At 43.0% G+C, this 20,907-nt stretch overlaps 1 protein-coding gene across 10 annotated transcripts in view; it reads right to left on the bottom strand.

Annotated features, from left to right (window-relative positions):
* The window catches only part of MTSS1 (MTSS I-BAR domain containing 1), a 159,500-nt gene that overhangs the window by 120,657 nt on the left and 17,936 nt on the right, over window positions 1-20,907 (bottom strand). For all 10 annotated transcript variants that reach the window (XM_070477029.1, XM_070477026.1, XM_070477032.1 and 7 more), the window contains exons 2-3: window positions 14,444-14,505; window positions 10,104-10,177 (exon numbers count right to left, since the gene is read on the bottom strand). In XM_070477029.1, the coding sequence (XP_070333130.1) occupies window positions 10,104-10,177; window positions 14,444-14,505 (136 nt within the window). The remainder of the gene's footprint in view (window positions 1-10,103; window positions 10,178-14,443; window positions 14,506-20,907) is intronic.

Raw genomic sequence — 20,907 nt, 5'->3', positions numbered from 1 at the left:
AGCTCCTTGAAACTGTATTTACATAATAGGCATACAGTTTTAGCTAGGTTACATATTATTAGAAACAGCAATAATTCACAAAAGTTACTTCACACTTCATATGATTGAAACTCATAGGTATTCAGTATAAATATAGATGTACATACACATACTCAAATTTGGAGTGGCTTGAGGGGCTTTAAGGAAGTTACTGAGGCTGCTGCTGTAGTCGCTGCTTTTGCGACCCTATGAACTGCAGCCCTCCAGGCTCCTCCGCCCATGGGATCTCCCAGGCAGGAATCCTGGAGTGGGTCGCCATATCCTTCTCCAGGGGAACTTCCCAACCCAGCGATCTAACCCACGTCTCTTGCATCTCCTGCATTGGCAGGCGGGTTCTTTACCACCCAGCCACCAGGGAAGCTCTGTTCATGAGGCTACACTAAAACTATTCCAGGTTTTGGTCCCCCCAGAGCCCTCAGCAAAGTCGTAAGCATATCAAGGGTGAGCTCTGCATAGAAACCAATCATCCTGGAACACAGAATTTGTGTCTGTCATTTTAGGCAAGAAACTTCTAAGACCAATCTAATGTTTTAATTCTTTCAACTAACAACACACACACACACACGTGTGTGTGTGTGTGTGTGTGTGTGTGTGTGTATATATATATATATGTTATATAGACAGGTTGTTATATATGTTATAGATATTGGTTGTATAGATACTATGTGTATAGACAGACACAAACACACACATCTTCACTGAAAGGATTACAGCTATAAAGCCCAATTATTAAAGGACTGTTTGATACAACCTAGCATTAAAATTGTTCTCTGCATTCATCACGGTTAAGAATATTTACAAATAGTGAACATATAACAGTGAGGTGGACACTCAGTCTTGGCTACCTCTGAATCCACTTATTCAACCCTAAGTAACTTTTTGATGAGTCTACAGTCTGTTAATATGGATTCATTTTGCCAAGTTATTTCAAATAAAGGAGATACACCAATAGCAATCACCCTTCTCAAGTTCATGAAAATTACTTAAATGCACTTGGAAGGAGGCAAGAAGCAAAAGGCTAACCTAATGTCTTGAAAGCTTAGGCTTCATCACAAAACAGTTTTGTCAAGCTTGTCCCTTTTTTCTGCTCCCATAAAGAGCCTTTTTGGACACATTTTTCCTAATCAGCCCCCTTCCTCATAAAATGTTAATTTCACAGATGTGTGTAGGTTTGCATATGTATTGTATGTATATCTGTACCTGATATATAAAAAGGGTAAGACCTCCTTCCCTACTCAAGATCTAATTACCCCCTGCCCCTTTAGAACAATATCTTATCCATTGTGAATACATGAAACAGACATGCTATAAAAACAAGTGGGAAGCATTCACTGTTGGGAATTATTATTGCTTACATGCCTGTTTAGATTCTTCTACCACCCACTGACCCAATGCCTCAGAAACAGCACCTCTTTGCATTCTTTACCAGGTACCTAGTAAACTCTCAACATAATAGAATAAATAAATAACAGAATAAATCAGGTGACTCATAAACTAGTACATTTACTGCTAAAGGCAAAATAAGCCTTTCTTTGTAGACATTGTTATAGCCCTTACATCCACGCTGTGTTACATGGTAGCTACTAGGTATATGTGGCTGTTTAAAACTAAAATTTAAAAATCAGAAATTCAGTTCTTCAATTATACTAACCATGTTCCAAGTACTTGATAACCTCAGGTGGCTTCTGGTTATCATACTGGACAGTGAAAATGTCTAACACTGTCATCACCATAGAAAATTCTATCACAGAGAATGGCCGTGGCCCAACCTAAAAGCTCCACAAGAGGCCAGGACCACATTAGGGTCACTCACCACAGCGCACGCAGGACACTTCAAGCTCTGGCATAAAGCAACACAATTAGAAAGAGACAAACAAGAAATGAGAGGAAAAGGGTGGCTTTGTCTTGGCCTTGCCAATTTCCCGCTTTAATCAACTACAAATATTCTTATTTTTCATAGCTTTGTTCTTATTCCCCATACCCACCTAGAACACAGCAATGAGAATTTTCAAAATGTTTAACTACCAGCAGAGCAAAATTGGCTTCGGGCTTCCTCAGAATAATTCATGTGAATCAAAATCAAGAGGTCAAATTCAAAACTGCAAAAATGAAAGGCAATAGAGTTTCTAGGTCACTGTCAATACAGTCTGCCCAGATTCATGTTTTAAAATGTCAGAGAATACAGCTGCTGGTCCATCCACTCTGTAAGCAAGATACAAAGTACTTCACTTCATCAGTTTTTATTTAACAAATCAGCAACTGCTTCCTGGGCATCTATAATGTGCCAGGGTTCCAGAATATTAGAGCTTGGCATTAATTTTACTTAGAGCCTGTGTAGGGTTGTCAAGGTGCCCCTATGAGAACCATATCCAGACTCTGAGTAAAATTCACACCAGCCAGTTTTTTCGTAATACTTTGAGGCTCCTAATGCTTTCTGCTAGGTTCCTTTTGCTCCCCAATACTTCTAAAGCCTCAACTGGAATAAGATCATCAGAAAAATGAATACATTATCCTTGAATGTTTCAAAACCATAAACTTGGCTTTTAAAGAAAAATTACAACTGAGCTGTTTCCTCAAATACTCATAAGGGCTCTCCTCTTTTAAGAGTCGTTAAGGACAATAACCAAAAATGATTAAGGAACCTGAACTGGACTATCTGAGTATAAAACAATTTTAGTGATCAACAGCCACATTTAGAGATCAGTAGATTGCAGTTTTATGCCTTTTTCTTTTTAATTAAGTGAATGAAACTGTCCAGGTTTCTTTAAGGTCATCTTCAAAGAATATGCAGTTCCAGGCCCATGAAAAAGTTTTTTATGACCTATTTTGGGGCTTCCCCGTTGGCTCAGCAGGTAAAGAATCCTCCTGCAATGCAGGAGACACAGGAGATGCAGGTTGGATCCCTGAGTCAGGAAGGAAGATCCCCTGGAGAAGGAAATAGCAACTCACTCCAGTATTCTTGCTTGGAAAATCCCATGGACAGAGGACCCTAGTGGAGTACAGTCCATGGGGTCGCAAAGAGTTGGACAAGACTGAGCATGCACAAACACAATGACCTTTTTTATTGTTATTTTTTCAGTTTGTGGCTGAGCAGCTTCCTAGGTAGAAATCCTGCCTTAATTACATGAAAGAGAGTTCAGGTCTGAAACACCAAAGTCAATCCAGAAGTTAAGAGTCAATGAAGTCTCAGTTAAACAAGCTCATTAAAATAAAACTTGTGGGCAAACAAAACCAGTATGGCTGTCTCTTGGAAATAGCTTGCTGGCACTTCCTTCCCTAAAAAGGAAGATTTCCCCTTCTTTTCCAATTCCAGACAAGAGCAGACAGCTGCCACGCATCCACCTGCCCATTTCCTGTGACCCCCATCATGGATATGCTGGGCCCTCTTCAGCAACAGTGAATTATAATCACATAATCCAGAGACTCAACCACCGAGAGGGGTCCCAAGATTCAAATTCTGAACTCCTAAGTGGAATCTGGCCAAAGACCCCATGTCACCAGGCTCCAGCCTCCAGAGATGACAGCCTTCCTCACCCAGACCCACCGAGGACTGCATGCAATGTGGTCTGCACCTTCCTAAATACCAGATACTTATTAGCACTTGGGTACCTGGACTCCTCAGAGAGGAGCAGGACCCAGACCCTGCCCTGGAGGTGGCTGAGTCTAGCGGGAAGGATGGTGACTACACAAGGAGGTGGGGAGACCCCATTTACCCTGGGGACAGAGGGAGGGGGTGGTGAGGGCAAGCACTTCACAGGTAACCTGACTCTTAAACCGGCTCTAGGAAGATAAGCCAAAGATCCTCAAGCATCTAAAGGGGGTGGAGAGGGGGTGGGCTGGGAAGGGCACCCTGGGTCTGGAATTCACAAGTGCAAGAAGGAAGGGATCAACAGTTTAAAGGGATGCAGGGAGCCAAGGGCATTTTTTTGTGGGTGGAACTGCCGGCCGTGGGCAGAGAAGTCACTGGGCAGGTGGGTAACAGCAAGATGGCGAGAGGCCTTATTCTCCTGCGAAGCCTTCGAAAATCTAAGGGGTCTAAGCTCCACTCAATTAATCAATAATCTTCAGGCAGGACTCTGAAATCTGTCCTTTTTTTTTGTTACTTTTTATTTTATACTGGAGTATAGCTGATTAACAACGTTGTGAGTTTCAACTGAGCCATACGTGTATATGCATCCTTTGAAATCTGTAGTTTAAAACAAGCTTCCTAAGTAATTAAGATCCATCAGTGACATAAGGAGAGCATAGCATTTATCAAACTCTAGAGTAAGGGCTTCCCTGATGACTCAGATGATAAATAATCCGCCTGCAAGGCAGGAGGCACAGGTTCGATCCCTGGGTTGGGAAGATCCCCTGGAGAAGGCAATGGCACCCCACTCCAGTACTCCTGCCTGGAAAATCCCATGGACGGAGGAGCCTGGTAGGCTGCAGTCCATGGGGTTGTGAAGAGTTGGACATGACTGAGCGACTTCACTTTCACTTTTCACTTTCATGCATTGGAGAAGGAAATGGCAACCTGCTCCAGTGTTCTTGCCTGGAGAATCCCAGGGACGGGGGAGCCTGGTGGGCTGCCGTCTATGGGGTCGCACAGAGTTGGACACGACTGAAGTGACTTAGCAGCAGCAGCAGCAGAGTAAGGGCTTCCCTGATGACTCAGATGGTAAATAATCCGCCTGCAAGGCAGGAGGCATGGGTTCGATCCCTGGGTTGGGAAGATCTCCTGGAGAAGGGAATGGCAACCCACTCCAGTATTCTTGCCTGGGAAATCCCATGGACAGAGGAGCCTGGCGGGCTACAGCCCCTGGGTCACAAAGAGTGAGAGATGACCGAGAGACTAAGCACGTAGTAAAAAACATCACGTATTTTATGAACCACAGCCACTCTATTCACTTTGAGTCCTGGAGACAGTCTTCATCAGTTCACAGAACCTCAGCAATCTGGGCTCACTGATTAAAGTCCACCTCGGATTGTCTGGACCTCGCTGGGTGCCCTAAAAGCTCCAGCTTCCATCTGCCCTCCTAATGCACACACTGAGGGTCTCTTCTAACCTTCTCATTCCTTGTCATCTGCTTACCTCCACTTCCTTTGTCCCCCCAAGCAAAAATCAGAAACTGTAAAGATAATATAGAAAAAGAAAATTTTGACTGTCCAACTTAATTTGTATTTTAAGATTTAATAGGGCCAAAGCGAGATTTTAAATTATAGAATGTTAGAGCCAAAAAAAGATTACTTGCAACTATCTAAAGCCCTACTAGATCCTGGGAAAACCCCTTTTACAAATGTGGAAATCAAAGCCTGAAGAAGCGAAACAAAATCACTCAGGGTTACAGAGCTGGCCAAGCAGAAGACAAACACAGCATCCAACTTCCAACCGAGTCGTCACTTCAAGGTGCTACATAGATTGGTTTCTTTTCAATGCAATCACGATTAATAAATTTAAAAGCAAACTTAAGGGACTTCCTCGGTAGTCCACTGGTTAGGACTCCACGCTTTCACTGCCAAGGGTGTGGGTTCCTGGTCAGGAAACTAAGATCCCACAAGCCATGCAGACCCCCCCCCCAAAAAGCAAACTTAAGTTTATACTAAACCCAGCAGCTTCTTACATAAAGCATCATAATTTAGTTGTTAAAATCCAGACTCTGGGCCAGGCTCCAGTCTCCCCATTTCCAAGCTACATGACCTTGGCTGATTTAGATAAGCTCTCTTCACCCAGATTTCATCATATAGAATGAAGATCATAAGCACTGACCTCAGAGAACTGTTCTGAGAATAAAAAGACTCACTGCATGTAAAGCATGTAGGACAGAGCCTGGCCTGTGTTAGGCATTCAACAAAGGTGATTAGAGACCATCCAGTCGGCCGGGATCCATTTCCTTCCTTCTTAGAATCTTAAACTCCTCACTCTGGGTCTGGTGCATCATCATCTCAACATCCCAGAGATGGCTGTTAAAGCTATAAAGTAATTACAGAAGCATACAGAGGCAGCCAGAAATGAAAGTCACCCAGCATTATGCTCTCCAAAGGCCCATGCTGACACCAGCAAATGATGCGGTGGCCACAAAGGGCCAGTGCTGACTAAGACGGAGCATTTCATCAGCAACGTGGCCCTGCCTTGCAGTGAGAGGGGTGGGTAAGGGCCTGGTGGGCACCAGGCTGCACGCTTACAGGGAGAGGAACACTGCTCCCCAGTACTGACCACCAAAAGCAGAGAAGCCTCCTCGCACCTTTGTGCTTTCTCTTTAAGTAACTCAGACAACTGTGCCCCAGTCAGTTCAAACCACTCCCATGACAGCCCATGTGCCGGTCCATCATGGACACGAGGAAAATGGAGACCCTGCTTCACAAAGTCAGACATTCTTTGTATACCAAATGCCAAGACACTAATTCTCTGTGGCCAGTAACACGCAAACAGGTATACTTTCATACTGAGCACAAGCTGTATATTCATTCCAGAATGCAAAGATCAACAAAATACAGAACTGTATGTATTATGGTGTTAACTCTTAAATTCCACTATAGTTTAATTATTAACCTAAACATACACATTACAGTAGCAGCTTGTACTCTTTTAAAAAAAATGAACAAAACAGCTCTAATTTATTTCCACATTCATAAATACTTAACTATAGTAACAGGACTAGATTGACTTTGCTGTCATAATGACTAGCGTTTAAAAGATTTTTCTAAATCAATTATTTTCACAGCCAATGCAAAATATTTGCTAAAAAGGACAAAATCTTTTCAGAGCCATTTCCTCTGGGAAACAATATGGAATGCTAATATTTTGGAAACCAGAGACCCGCTAGTTTGAGATTCTGGATGCCTTTTCAAAAGAGACACATAAGAATAACTGTTACTCCCTTCTCTTACTTAAAACAAGGGCTTGAAAAATATTACATCTAAAGGCACTAAGCAGGCTTCTCTGGCAGTCGAATGGTTAGGAACCTGCCTGCCAATGCAGGGGACGTGGGTTTGATCCCTGGTCTTGGAAGATCCCACATACCACGGGGCAATGAAGCCCCTACTGAGTCTGTGACCCCTAGAGCCCACGCTCTGTAACAAGAGAAGCCACTGGAATAAGACTCCTGAGCACCACAACTAGAGATAGCCCACATGCAGCAACAAAGACCCAGCACATCCAAAAATAAATAAACGCACTAAGCAAGAGACTGGACTTTCCACAGTGTGTAGATATCAAGCTGCAAACTGTATTAGAGCTGCAGCCTATAATGACTGTGAGCCAAAATACATTTGCTGCTGACCAAAACAGCTTGAAGCATTTTTTAACAGATTCTTCATTTCCCTGGAGATGCATACAACCATTAAAAAGAGATTACCCATGGATCTCTAAAAGCATGTACACATGGGTATTAACTGCAGTGTAGTGTGTAACAGTAAATAAGTGGAGATAATCTAAATATCCCTAAAGAGAAGAATGATTAAACTGTGCTACATCCAGACAAGAAATTCCATTTGGTGGCTAGAAAGAATGAGGTAGATTCTCTAGGCACTGACATAGAAAGATAATTATAATATACTGGGAACTAAAAATACAGGAACAATGTTTCTTATGGGCCACCTTTTGAAAAAAGATCTTAAAAATATTTTTATTCTATATATCAATTTACATATTGTTCTATGATTAATTTTTCCTGCTATATATATGTTTAAGAATGCAAAAAAGTCTATAAATGACACTAAACCCCACCTCTGCAGAGGGTACTCGGAGGGTAGACTTTATATACTTTGTTACATAACTTTTTTTAAACTGAGAAGCATGTTCTACATTTTGCAATTGTTAAGTAAAAAATTAACTTAATAAAACTAATTTACATTTAATTGAACATCAGATGTGCCTTCAAGTTTCTCTCTTATCGCCATAAAATATACCTTTCTTTGTGTCAACAATACATTTTTTCGGTCATGTGAGCTCTCACACTCCCACATTTAATAGAAAGTTATTTCCTTCAAATGCACATAGATTCTAGACATCTTGAGATGCAAAGTACTGTGGTATCACTAAAAAATGACCTGAAATCAGATGGTTTAAAAATAGATCCAAGTAGGGATCTTGTTCACTGCGACATTATTCGTCTCCTGTCAAAGACATCGCCTCTGAACTCCTTCTCTACCTCCACCAGCACCACAGAGAGGTTAGTCCGGTTTCTTTTCCCACAAATAATGGTTTTTCCTCCCTTCAACCATGAGAACTTGCAGGCCCTTCAGTTTCCCACCAAGAACCCTTCTCGGCGGCAACTTCTGCAAAAATCCAGGTTCCTATTGCAGGAAATTATGGACAATCATAGAATACCTTTCTATTCCATCCTCTAGGTTCCACTGAGTAATTAAACATTAAAACTTAAACTTATGAATCACAGAGCCTCAAAAATGAAGCATCAGATACTTAAGTTTTCATCAAATAATAGAGAAATTCTTTAAGAAAGACACATTCTGATGGTCATTCTAGAAAGACATCCTTATGACTGGTGAGTCCAGTCCCAGATGCTGCTGCAATGGAAGAAAATATGATAAAACAGACCCAATAGCACTAACAGCAGTGAACACTGGCATGAATGTCATATTGCTTTTTATACTTGTATATTCTAAAGATTTTATAACAAACACATATGTGGTATGCAGAAAGTTTTTTTAGGGGTCTTAAAAAGATACTGGTTAAGACCCCGGTCAAGCTGACAAACCACACAAGGAAACAAATGCTCTGGGTCTCCACCAGATTCTCCCAGGGAACCTTTGAAAACACCGCTGGCATCTTGGAAATGAGGAGAAACATTACCTCTCCTGGGAGAACTTTGACTCCCTGAGCTGAGCTAATTGCTCACTTTTCCATATTCCCCCAGCACTCTGTTCTACCACTATTACCATATCAAACATATTATTTCTACACTGAGATTCTTGATTTGCAGGTAGCATTCCCCCCACACTGAAAACTACAAGCCCCTCCAGGATGCAGAATATAACATGCTGATTTTTGTGGTCCCAAGACAGTGCTTGAAATATCAGAACAGTCCTCATTGCAAATTTACTTCAATATTTAGTTAAGTACCTGTGATAAATGAGAACATACTGAAGTCCGCTAGAGGTACATACCCATCGTGGGCTTCACAGGTTAACTCCTGTGTGACTGGGAGCAAACCCACCCAACACTAGCCCCTGACACCCACATTTTCCAATGTCATCACGATGGTAACAAGAACAGATCTGTAACTGTCAGTAAACAAGCAGACTCAGAAAGAAGGCAAAAAAAAAAAAGAGGCAGAAGAGATTCTCTGTCTCGTAATGAAATGGGAAGCACCCTCCTTTGAACAGGGGTCTCTAGGTTATGGGTAATGTCATACTTCTAATGATGGTGCTGGGTAGAGAAAGTTTTACTTTCTTCTCTACAGACCTTTCACAGGTTATAAAAATTCTTTTCCACGATTCAATAGTCACTGAAACCAATACAAATTTTCAAAAGAATTCCCTTTGTTCACTGATTTAATAAACACACTTTAAGCATCTACTGTGTGCCAAGTGCTATGCTCTGGGAAAGTTCAGACACGCACCAGTCACAGCACATACCTTGAGGGGTTTGCAGTCAAACATGGGAGACACATACAACACAATAGGATGCTACTTATAATAGGTTTCCTCCTTTTATGGGAACCCAGGGAAAAAATGGTCTAACCCATCATTCTCACTGCTTCTCATTCCACAAGGGAATGAGGAAAATCTTAAGATGATACATATGAGGAAGGAAAGACAAATTGCAAGCAAACACACAGCTCAGGACTCTGCAACCAGCACGTTGTTAAAAGTGATGGCAAACACATCAAGCCATCTCAGGCATAAACACTGGTTCCTTTTGTTTATTTTTCCTTCTTCTCATGCGTTTTATTATCTGAAGAACGATTTGCAGCATCTACTATGCAGAATCCCCCAGAGTTAAAAATATATATATTTTAAAATATGAGTCAGCTAAGCTCTGATAACTTAAGCTCTATCTTCATGTGAAGCCGCCGAGGGTAAGCGCCCACATGCTGAATGCCATCCCTCCATCTGCTTACCACGTGTGTTGGTGGCCATGTCAGCCACTTTCTGAAAGGCGTCCAAGAAGGCAGCTGCTGCTACTACTGTTGTCCTAAAATGCAAACAGATAACAAAAGCATGAGGAATGTCTCACACCAGCACATGTGTGATAGCAAAAGGACTGGAATCTCTGCCAGGGACTGAAAGTCACCCTCCAAGAGGGAAAACCTGACTGGATACAGACAACCATCGGCTTCATGGAACCCTTTTTTTTTTTAATTGGAGTATAACTGCTTCACAATGTTGCGCTGGTTTCTGCCATACAACAACATGAATCAGTCATTGGTATGTGTGTGTGTGTATATATCTTTATATATGTGTGTGTGTGTGTGTTTCCCCTCCCTCTTGAACTTCCCTCCCACCCCTACCCCATCCCACCACTCTAGGTTGTCACAGGGCATGGGGTTGAGTTCCCTGTATTATATAGCAACTTCCCATTAGCTACCTGTTTTGCATATGGTAATGTATATGTTTCAAAGTACTCTCTCAATTCATCCCACCCTCTCCTTCCCCCACTGTGTGTGGACCTACTTTTTAAAGAAGACTTTACTGCACTGTATTGGGGTACTGCACTGTACCCCAATAATGTATGGCTTATGCAGTACTAATCAACAAATGCTAACTATTCTTCCTACTCCATTTCACCTGATGGTATAAAATTATTAACAAGTAAAATTTCACAAAGAAGGAAAAGACAGGTGTTTCTACCTAAAAAGAAAAACATATTTAAAAAATATATAAGTGGTATGACTGAAAGATACTTTAGAGCAGGAAAACAATATAGCTACATGGATTGGTAGAAGGGATCCTGAAGAGATCTAGGTTAAACAATTCATCTTAGAGATGGGAAAACTGAGACCATAACTACACAGTGATTGTCAAGATCACCAGTTCATACCACAGCTGAAACTAGTAGCCCAGCATGACTTACAATCCCATGTTCATCCCACTATAGGATCCCAGCTATGTGACTTTCCCCCCTAAATCATGACTGTAGTGAAACCGACATACTATTTTTTCAATGTTAGAATGCTATCTCAACAGCATCTCCTGAATTCCTAAAAGCTGAGAACAAGGTTCTGAGAACCCTGAGAACAAGGGTTACTATCTCATTTACTTTCCTAGAAGTTGTCTTGAATTCTTCACATTCTCTTAAGCACTGGGAGACGCCTTGAGCACTTTGTGATCTACTGGTTCCTAGAATCATGGTCCAAGATGTCATTCAACAAAGTAACCACCACTGCATCCCAGGGCTGTGAACAACCAGGACAAGCAGGCCAGCCCCAGGCTCACTCACAAGAACACTGTACAACAGAGTTTACAGCCTGATGTTAACGTCCAAGTAGTTCACATCCGAATACAGTCCTTATAGAGCATCCCTAATAATGCAAAGTTGTGAAGGAAGAAGATGAGAAAAAGAAAAAGGACTAAAAAAGAAAGAAGATGAGAAGAAGGATTTAAAAAGGAAGTTCAAAATGGAGGAGAAAGAAAAAAGAGAAAGAAATGACCTTTAAGCCTAAGCAAGGTAGCTATGGAGCAAAAGGTTCTTGGAAGGTGCTAGAAGTGGTCCCCAGGAAAACCAGGGGCAACAGTCCCTTAGAGTCCAGCTTCAAAATGAGGCCTGATATTTTCCAGTAGAGCAGGAAAACATTCTGGTCAAAAAAAAAAAAAAAAAAAAACAACCACACACACAAAGACATACACACTAAACAAAAACAAAAACCCACTTCAAAGTGCATTTCTTGAAGAGTTGGCACCAACTGCAAACCATGGAAAAGTTAGCTTTACGCTTTGAGATTTATAAACAACTCATTCAAATTTATAATTAATATCTGACCCAACAGCTGGATTTACTCTCACTCAAGTCAAGGCCAATCTTCCAAATGAGCCAGCTGTAGAGGTGCCTCAAGTATTACACGGTCACCAGGGTTCCCGTGGAAACAGACTGTGGTCAAGTGTGAGGAATTAAGAGCTTTTAAACACTGCCTTCCGATGAGCCATATTTCACGGACTGCTTTTGTCACAGGACATCTTAGCCCTCTCTGATGGCGCAGAGCAAACATGCATCCATCAGCAGGAGAAAGGAGTGATTCAGCTTACACGCTCCAAGAGTCGGCCTCTTCTCTGGTTTTATCCTTATCCACTCTCTTAACACAGAAAATTAAACCACGGGCTTGAGGTTCCCATGGTGCTCTCAACCAGGTAATAGTAGCTTGACAAAATAAAGAAATGGTCTCTGCCTCATGGGGCCTATTATTTAACGTGTGTGTGTTTGTGTGTGTGTGTGTGTGTGTGTGCATGTGTGTGTGTGTGTGTGTGTGGCTTCCCTGGCGGCTCAGAAGGTAAAGAATCTGCCTGCAATGTGGGAGACCTAGGTTTGATCCTGGGTCAGGAAGATCCCCTGGAGAAGGGAATGGTAACCCACTCCAGTTTTCTTGCCTGGAAAAACCCTATAGACAGAGGAGCCTGGTGGGCTACAGTCCATGGGGTCACAAAGAGCTGAACATGACTGAGCAACTAACACTTTATATATATAATATGCATATTATATCTATACAGGGTTGGCCAAAATGTTCATTTGGGTTTTTCCATAAGCTGTAACAGAAAATCCTGAATGAACGTCTTGGCCAACAGCAATATATTATAATGTACTTTGTACCAGTGGGGATTAGATTGCTTTAAGTCTTATTCTGTATGTTTAAGACAGCCAATCAGGTAATTATTTTAAGCTTTAGCTGGTTCATTGGTAAAAGGAGAAAAGCATCTTTTCCCTGGTCAACCCTGAAAACCTGCCAGAAATTAAATGAGGCCAGATAAGAAGAGGTGTGGGGGGTAGGGGTTGTACTTACATGTTTTACTACAGGAGGCAACCTCCTACAGGATGGAGACTAACCTATTTGAAATGAACCATGATGGCGGCAGAGTTGGGGGAGAGGGCCTTACATTCTGAGAAGAGCAAGTTGGATTTGATCCAGGACAAAGTAATCACAGGTTCTTACGCAAAGAAATGGCAAAGGACTCAACAAGTGGCAAGAGGGCCATATTCTGAAGCCCATGGTCCACTCATGGCTCTGGAAATCCCAGGCCCCATGAAGCTGAATAATGGACTGGGAAATTTCCACATCTCTCAAGTTCTCTCCTAATCTACAGGGGAGCCACGGAATGCCCAGTCCTGTGGCCAAAGTTCTGGGCAGGAACCCCTGAGGTCAACAGGCAAAGTCCTAAGAACATCATGTTACTCTTCCCTCCTCTGTCTGCCATCCACATAGCTTCTCATCCCAGAAAACACCTACCTGTTTTGTTCTCTGGAAAACCATCCCCGTACACCCAAGCCAACCCATGTCATCCCCATAGCCATGACCAGGGTCATGAAAACAACCTCTTCTTCAAATGTGCAATCACACCCCACTCCCCACTGATTTTAAAAGCATACAGCTTTAACAAGATGTTGCCATATTTCCTATTGTATATCAAATGATGTATTAACAAGCACATGATGAGGCAATTATAACAGCCCTTTAGAGCAGGTCAGCATTAGATCTCATTGTTTTAAAACAGCTTTATTGAGATATAATTTGTATACCATAAAGTTCACCCTTTTTAGGTGTCTAAGTTGACAATTTTTCAGTAAATTCAGAGTTATGCAAACACCACCACAATCCAGTTTTAGAATATTTCCATCACCCCAACAAGGTCCCTCATGGCCATTTGCAGTCAACCTCCTTTCCCACTCCCAGCCCCAGGAAAGCACTAGTCTCCATCTGTCTCTACAGATTTGCATTATATAGACAATTCATGGAAATGGAATTATACAAACTAAATTTTAAGCTCTGTAAGAATAGGCAGGAAGCAGAATGAACTGTGGAGCCAGACTGCCTCAGTTCAATTCCCTGCTCTCTCATTTACTAGCTGCGTGAATTTGGGTAAGTTATTAAGTTTATCCCTGCCTCAGTTTTCTCATCAGCAAAACGGGATAACAACTATACTTACCTCTTGGAGTCATGAGATTTAACTGTTACCATGTACCTGGCACGTAGGGAACACTCTCTATATGTCATCCATGACTACCTCACATATAACTAACTTCTCATTTGACTCTCAAAATTCCAGTGGAAGGAGGCAGAACAGATATGAGTTGCTTTTACATACAGGAACCAGTGGTCAGGACACACGGCAAAGCCAATTGGCAAAGCCAATGCATGCTTCTCCACCTGTAAGACTTCCAAAAGTAACCCTAGTTCAACTCTTGGGTCCCCGTTCTTGTATCCTTTGTCTAAGGCTGCTGCCACTTTCTTGGAGATGACATGCTTCTACTTACCGAAGCTGGGACTGCAGCTTTCCAGCTTTGTTAATGAAATCTTCCCAAACTGGATAGCTCCCCTACAATAAAACAAAGCCATCGATCAGTAAGTCCAGTGTGATAGATATCTGATGAAGACACTGATAACACACCCAGCTCCAATGATAGGTGGGTCCAAATTCTAAATATGTGGAACATGTAAGACTCTACCCTGAACCACCTGATCATGACTCTGGCTGTTCTCCTTATCCCAGAAGGCAGGGAGGGGGGAACCAGAGTGTTTGCAGCTCCTCTCCAGGTCAGGAGGCTACTGGCAAGCATTAGACGGTAAGGAGTCCTCCTGCAATGTGGGAGACCTGGGTTCGATCCCTGGGTTGGGAAGATCCCCTGGAGGAGGGCATGGCAACCCACTCCAGTATTCTTGCCTGAAGAATCCCTATGGACAGAGAAGCCTGGCGGGTTACAGTCCATGGGGTTGCAAAGAGTTGGACACGACTGAGCAACTAAGCATACAGCACAGCGTTAGTCTAGCAGAATCTCAAGGTTTGGAAGTTACCTAAATATAGCTGCTGAGCTGATGGCTTGGGACCAGCATCTACATACTACACGGTTACAGGTGGCTCCCCAGCATATTGCAGCTAACAGGACACTCGCCACCCTCCATGGCAACCTATCTACATCAGCCAAGCTTTCCTTTCTATCCACGCAGTCTTACTTCTAACCTAGGAATCCACAGAGTTAAATCAATCCTGCTCCCACATCTGTCTTTTCAAAGAACTAAGGACAGCCAGCACATTCATTCACAGCATTCCTTCTTTCAGCTCCCAACCACAACTCCATTTCTACATGGGACCCTGTCTCACATCCCCACAGGGTCTTGGGGATATTCCATCACATGTCTCTACTCTTCTAAGTATGGTGTGTGTATGTGCTTAGTTGCTCAGTCGTGTCCGACTCCTTGCAACCCTATGGACTGTAGCCCACCAGGTTCCTCTGGCCATGGGATTCTCCTGGCAGGAATACTGGAGTGGGTTGCCATTCCCTTCTCCAGGGAATCTTCCCAACCTAGGGATCGAACCCAGGTCTCCAGCAATGCAGATGGATTCTTTACCATCTGAGTCACCAGGGAAGCCCTCTAAGTATGGTGCTTGAGACAAACTCTAAACTGCAGGAGCAGTTCTGGCTGGGGCAAACCAGAGTGGGGTCTTACATAACACATTAAATGGATACTAAGATTAAGTAATCAACTAAAAGTCAATGCAAAATAAACCCAGAGAAGAGGAAACCATGGTTAGAGAAGCAGTGTCTGGCACCAGATCATTAAAACATAGAACTCAATGGACACAAATTTGAACAAACTCCAAGAGACAGTAAAGGACAGGCAAGCCTGGCATGCTGCAGTGTATGGGGCCGCAAAGAGTCGGACATGACTTAACAACTGAACAACAACAAGATCAGGTAGCCAGCTAAGAGTCAACGCAAAATAAACCCAGAGAAGAGGAAGCCATGGTTGGAGAAGCAGTGTTTGGCACTGAATCATTTAGACATAGAACTAACCCTAAACACCTGGTGGATTACGGCTGTAGGATAGAATGTAAATGTTATGAACCTCGACAAGGTAAAAATAACATGACACCTCTTGATTTTGTCATTAAGAAGAGAGGATGGAGAAACTGTAATACAGTGAATCATCTCATTTTTTTATTATAGAAGCCCCACCAATCCCCAGGGAGCATAGAACAGTGGGGTCTTCTGTGGGAGCTGTGGACTTCTGTAAATACACTAAAATCTTCCAATTAAAGCTACGCCTAGGAAAAAAGAAAAGAAAAAATAAGTCCCATCAAAATAGACTAAAACTGAAACTGAGTTAAAACATAATGATTTCAGCTTTCTAATTTTTTCCCCTAATAATTTTAATAACCTCTTTCCCCTTACTCTTTATTTCAGTTATTATTTATTTTTATTGAAATATAGTTGATTTATAATACTTTGTCTTTTTTTTAATTTTAAATTTATTTTTTAATTGAAGGATAACCGTTTTACAGAATTTTGTTGGTTTCTGCCAAACATCAACATGAATCAGCCACAGGTATACATATGTCTCCTCCTTCATGAACCTCCCTCCCACCTCCCATCCCATCCCACCCATCTAGGTTGTTACAGAGCCCTGGTTTGAATTCCCTGAGTCTCACAGCAAATTCCCATTGGCTATCTATTTACAGGTAATGTATGTTTCCAGGTTACTCTCTCCATACATCCCCTTACTCTTAAGAGCACACTTTCTTAATCTTGCCACCACTGACATTTTGAGCTAGATAATTTTTTTTTTTTGTCAAGATGAAGGTGGGGGGCTGTCTTGCGCATTACAGGATATTCAGCAGCTGCTCCAACCTCCATTCACTAGACGTCAGTAACATTCACAGATGTCACTGGACATGACAAAATGCCCCCAGACATTTTTCCTACAGGGCAAAATCACCCCTGGTTAAGAACCACTGCTTCAGAGGAATGTCTGAGAAATGAGTTTCTTCTGGTGAAGAAACAGTTATCTGAAGCTCAGCAATTTCTTCAGTATTACTTAATTTCAATTTCAGTTCTCTTAAAGTAATTAAATAATTTTTACTTTGAAAATATCTTGCACAGAATATCTGTTCTAAAAGTGTGTTCATTTATATATTTTGAGTCTTCTGGACAGCAAGAGGATCAAACCAGTCAATTCTAAAGGAAATCAACCATGAATATTCACTGGAAGGACAGATGCTGAAGCTCCAATACTTTGGCCACCTGATGCAAAGAGCCAACTCATTGGAAAAGACCCTGATGCTAGGAAAGATTGAAGGCAGGTGGAGAAGGGATGACAGAGGATGAGATGATTGGATGGCATCACCGACTTGATGGACATGAGTTTGAGCAAGCTCCGGGAGTTGTTGATGGACAGGGAAGCCTGGCTGCTGCAGTCCACGGCGTCACAAAGAATTAGACATGAGTGGCTGAACAACAATATATTTCTCGAGCTATCAAGTCTGTCTGAAAACATGCAGAGATGTCAGGAAAACCATCTACCAAACATTAAAATGGAATATTTCTGGGAGCTGAGATTTGGACCAATGTGTTGTTTTCCTGTTTGTACTTTCCTCATGGCTATAGTTTCCTGGGTTTGTTTTTTTTTTTAATAAGGGTCATACATCATTTTTATGAAAACAATGTAGTCACCACTACACTTAAAAAAATTTAAGATCAAATTAGCAGTTCTGGCAATAACAGCACTGTGAATTTACAATCCACATAGCCCCTAAAGTCTGTTTCACCTGGGCTGCTAGATCACATCCATCAATTCTGCATCTGTGCACTGGGGACCTGCTTGGCCCAATTGCACACTCTAGATTTATTCCTCCAAGCGGCAATGTGCTCCCATGGGACGCTGAGCTGCACCAGGCCAGGGATTCTGCCTGACTGGCTCCTGGCAGAAGTTCTTTGGCATCTACATCTGAGCTACTGACACCAACACTCATGCACATGTCTGGTCATCATCTGCTAAACCACTTCGCCTCCATCCCACCTCTGTGCCCCAGGGGGTCTCTTCAACCCAACAGTATAACTTTATTTGCTTTGAATGAAACCTCTAAGGGCTCAGGCTACCTTTCCAGGCCCATTAAGACATTATGGGAAATCCCACCTATAGCATTTACCATTTTGTTATCAATACTACATATGAACATGCCTTCTATTAATATATCTACATCCAGGTAATTAGGGGTATGGACCAAGATCAGAGTCCTCTGGCTGGGCACTAGAGATCTCTGTTCAGATGCACTTCAGCATCCTTCAGAACATGAGAGTGTTACCAACCAATTACAGCCTCATCTAGCCAGTCCTTCTCTTTCTGGTCGACAAGACAGCATGAGACGCTTTACAAAAAGCCTGAGTTCACAGACACTGAGCATCAACTTCTAGTCAAAGAAACTATCATCTCTCATCTGCACATAGAAGGAGATGAGAACTAGGTCCTCCTCTCTCCAGCACCAACCACTCCTATCCATGGAACCCCTGCAGAAGGTCACTGAGATGATCCACAGCGTTTAAGAAAAGGGTGAGACATATTCAGCAAGAACACACCAGAACGGCAGGATCCATGTGCAGGACCACCAAATCCTGAGTTCTAGCCATGGCCCTGGCAGTGAACTATGTGGGGGGAAGTCACTTGACCTCTCAGGTCAGCTCTTTAAAATGATTAACAATAAAAAGTTATAATTCCATCACCATTATTGAACACTGACATCACGCAACACTGAAAGAATGTAGGGAAGAAATAAGGAACACAAACGCCAGAGGCCAATCTTTAGGCTAGAATCTGAGCTCTCCCACCTGCTGCATGACGGCAGGCAGGTAGTCCAACCTTGGCATGGGTCAGTCACCACTACCCCAGGTTGGTGCAAGGAGGAAGTGAGGTCAATCATCCCAAGTGCCCAGAGCAATGCTGGGCATTCTGTAAGGGCTCAGTAACCTTTGACAGGTTTGATCCAAGTGTCTGCAGGCTCCCAACAATCTCCTTTGGGGTGCTGGGAGAGATGTTTACAACTCTCCAGGTCGGAACTTCCCGGGGTGTCCAGTGGTTAAGACTCTGTGCCCCCACTGCAAGGGGGTGGGGGTTCGATTCCGGGTCTGGGAACTAAGATCCCACAAACTATGCAGTGTGGCCAAAAAAAAAACTCCAGAGGTCAGATGGTCCATACAGGCTGGAATCCCTCATTCTCAATCCTAAGAACAGCCCTGAACACGCATCCTACTCTGAGTTCACCTTAGTTAAAGCAGACATGGAAAGAGACAGCGGGATACACAGGGTCAGTGTCTCTGCCGTTCCTAGTACAAGGCGGATGGAGTACTCAAACCCCAGACAAATGTGCCTGAAAACCACTAGAGCCACTTTAAAAATGACTTACCTGCCCCCACCTGGAGCCTCATTTCAGTCTTTACCAAATTAGCAACAAAAGGAGGGTCCCTGCTGCAATTAGGGGGTACAGCACCCAGCTCTCCGCCTACGAACACCCACTCTGCCAAAAGAAGCCTGCCAACAGCCACTCTCTCCTGACTTAATGATATTTGACAGTCTAGATATTTGACAGTCTATCAAAGAGTATCAGGCCCACCTGTTTTAGGCAATATATAATTTAATGGATTCTAAAAAAAAGAAAAGAACTTCTAAGAACAGAAGACAAAAAGCTCCTTGTTGAGAAATGTAAGTGTGTAAATGTTATTAAAATTTAAAAGGCAAGGTGATGTTGGGTTGTTCCAGATTTTTTTCTTTTTAAGTTTCTTTCAAGGAAAAAAAACGTTTCTACCCACCTGAAAGTAGTTTTACTACAAAAATTCAAAAGCTTGGAGGGAATGAGGAAGGAGGGAGAAGGGACTTGGAAAATGAAAAGGTAACTGAGAGAAAAAAGCCCTGGGTTGTTCTAGACAATAAGACTGGGTGAAGGAGAGCAGACTCAAATTTCAGAAGAAATTTGCCAATCAAGACCCCATATGCACGGAGAGGGCTTTTAGAAAGCCAGTCCAATGTGGTCCTTAATTTTCTAATCTGCACTGCCTACCAAGAAATCCCAGAAAGCTGTCTCCTGACATTGTGTCTGGTGGGACTCTATTCACATTTAAGGAACCCCCAGGTTCCTAAACTGCATCCTCTAAACTATGAGAAAGTCTCAACATAGACCCCACTGTGAAGTTCACCAGAGAACACAGCCAGGTTTCACAGCTTTCCAGACAGACCAAAGTCAAGGAAAACAAGACTCCTGCCGAGCACCTGGGTTCCGCCAAGTCCAAAGTCACGGGCAAAGGGAAACGAGACTCTCCTTCTGGAATCTCCTTCTTGAATTCCTTTGGGGGTGCCAGGGGATGGGGGGGGGGGAGGGCAGGGAGGTTTTGAAGCCTTGGCAGTTTGTTGAGAATAGAATTCAGATCACACCAGGTTCTGGGAGAAAGGAGAGACCCCTGTGGCTGGAAACTGCTGTGTTTGCAAGCATGCGGATGACTCTCTTTAGCAAGCTGCCTGAATATGCCCACTTCCTCCAAGGAGAGAAACGGGGCCTGCCCGAAGACAGGCTCTAAGTCTGCAACCACAGGCAGGGTGCCCACCACACAGACTCCCCACCCCGAACCCTCACCCACACCGGCTGTGGTCTCTTCTATCCTCCGGGGGCATTCAACAATCCGGAAAACTCCTACTCAGCCATCAGCACCCAGTTCAAATGTCACCTCCTGCAGAGCATCCTGGGGCCGCGCCCCCTCCACTTCCCTCACATCACACAGCTCACTTCTCTGGGCCTAGGTTTTCCCCACTGAACTTTGGGTTTGAGGACAGAAAAACAGAGGGAGGAAGGGAAAGTATTTCCAACAAAAGGGGCAAAGACAGGGAGACGGGGAGGACACATGTGGGCTCCTCCAAGGGACACCAGAGTGGCACGCTGATGCTGGGAGAAGCAGGA

The sequence above is a fragment of the Odocoileus virginianus genome, chromosome 15 (genome assembly GCF_023699985.2).
Source record: "Odocoileus virginianus isolate 20LAN1187 ecotype Illinois chromosome 15, Ovbor_1.2, whole genome shotgun sequence".
In the NCBI taxonomy this organism is placed as follows: Eukaryota; Metazoa; Chordata; class Mammalia; order Artiodactyla; family Cervidae; genus Odocoileus; species Odocoileus virginianus.
The sequence above is the reverse complement of the archived record's forward strand: the minus strand, read 5'-3'. Positions and strand labels throughout refer to the sequence as shown.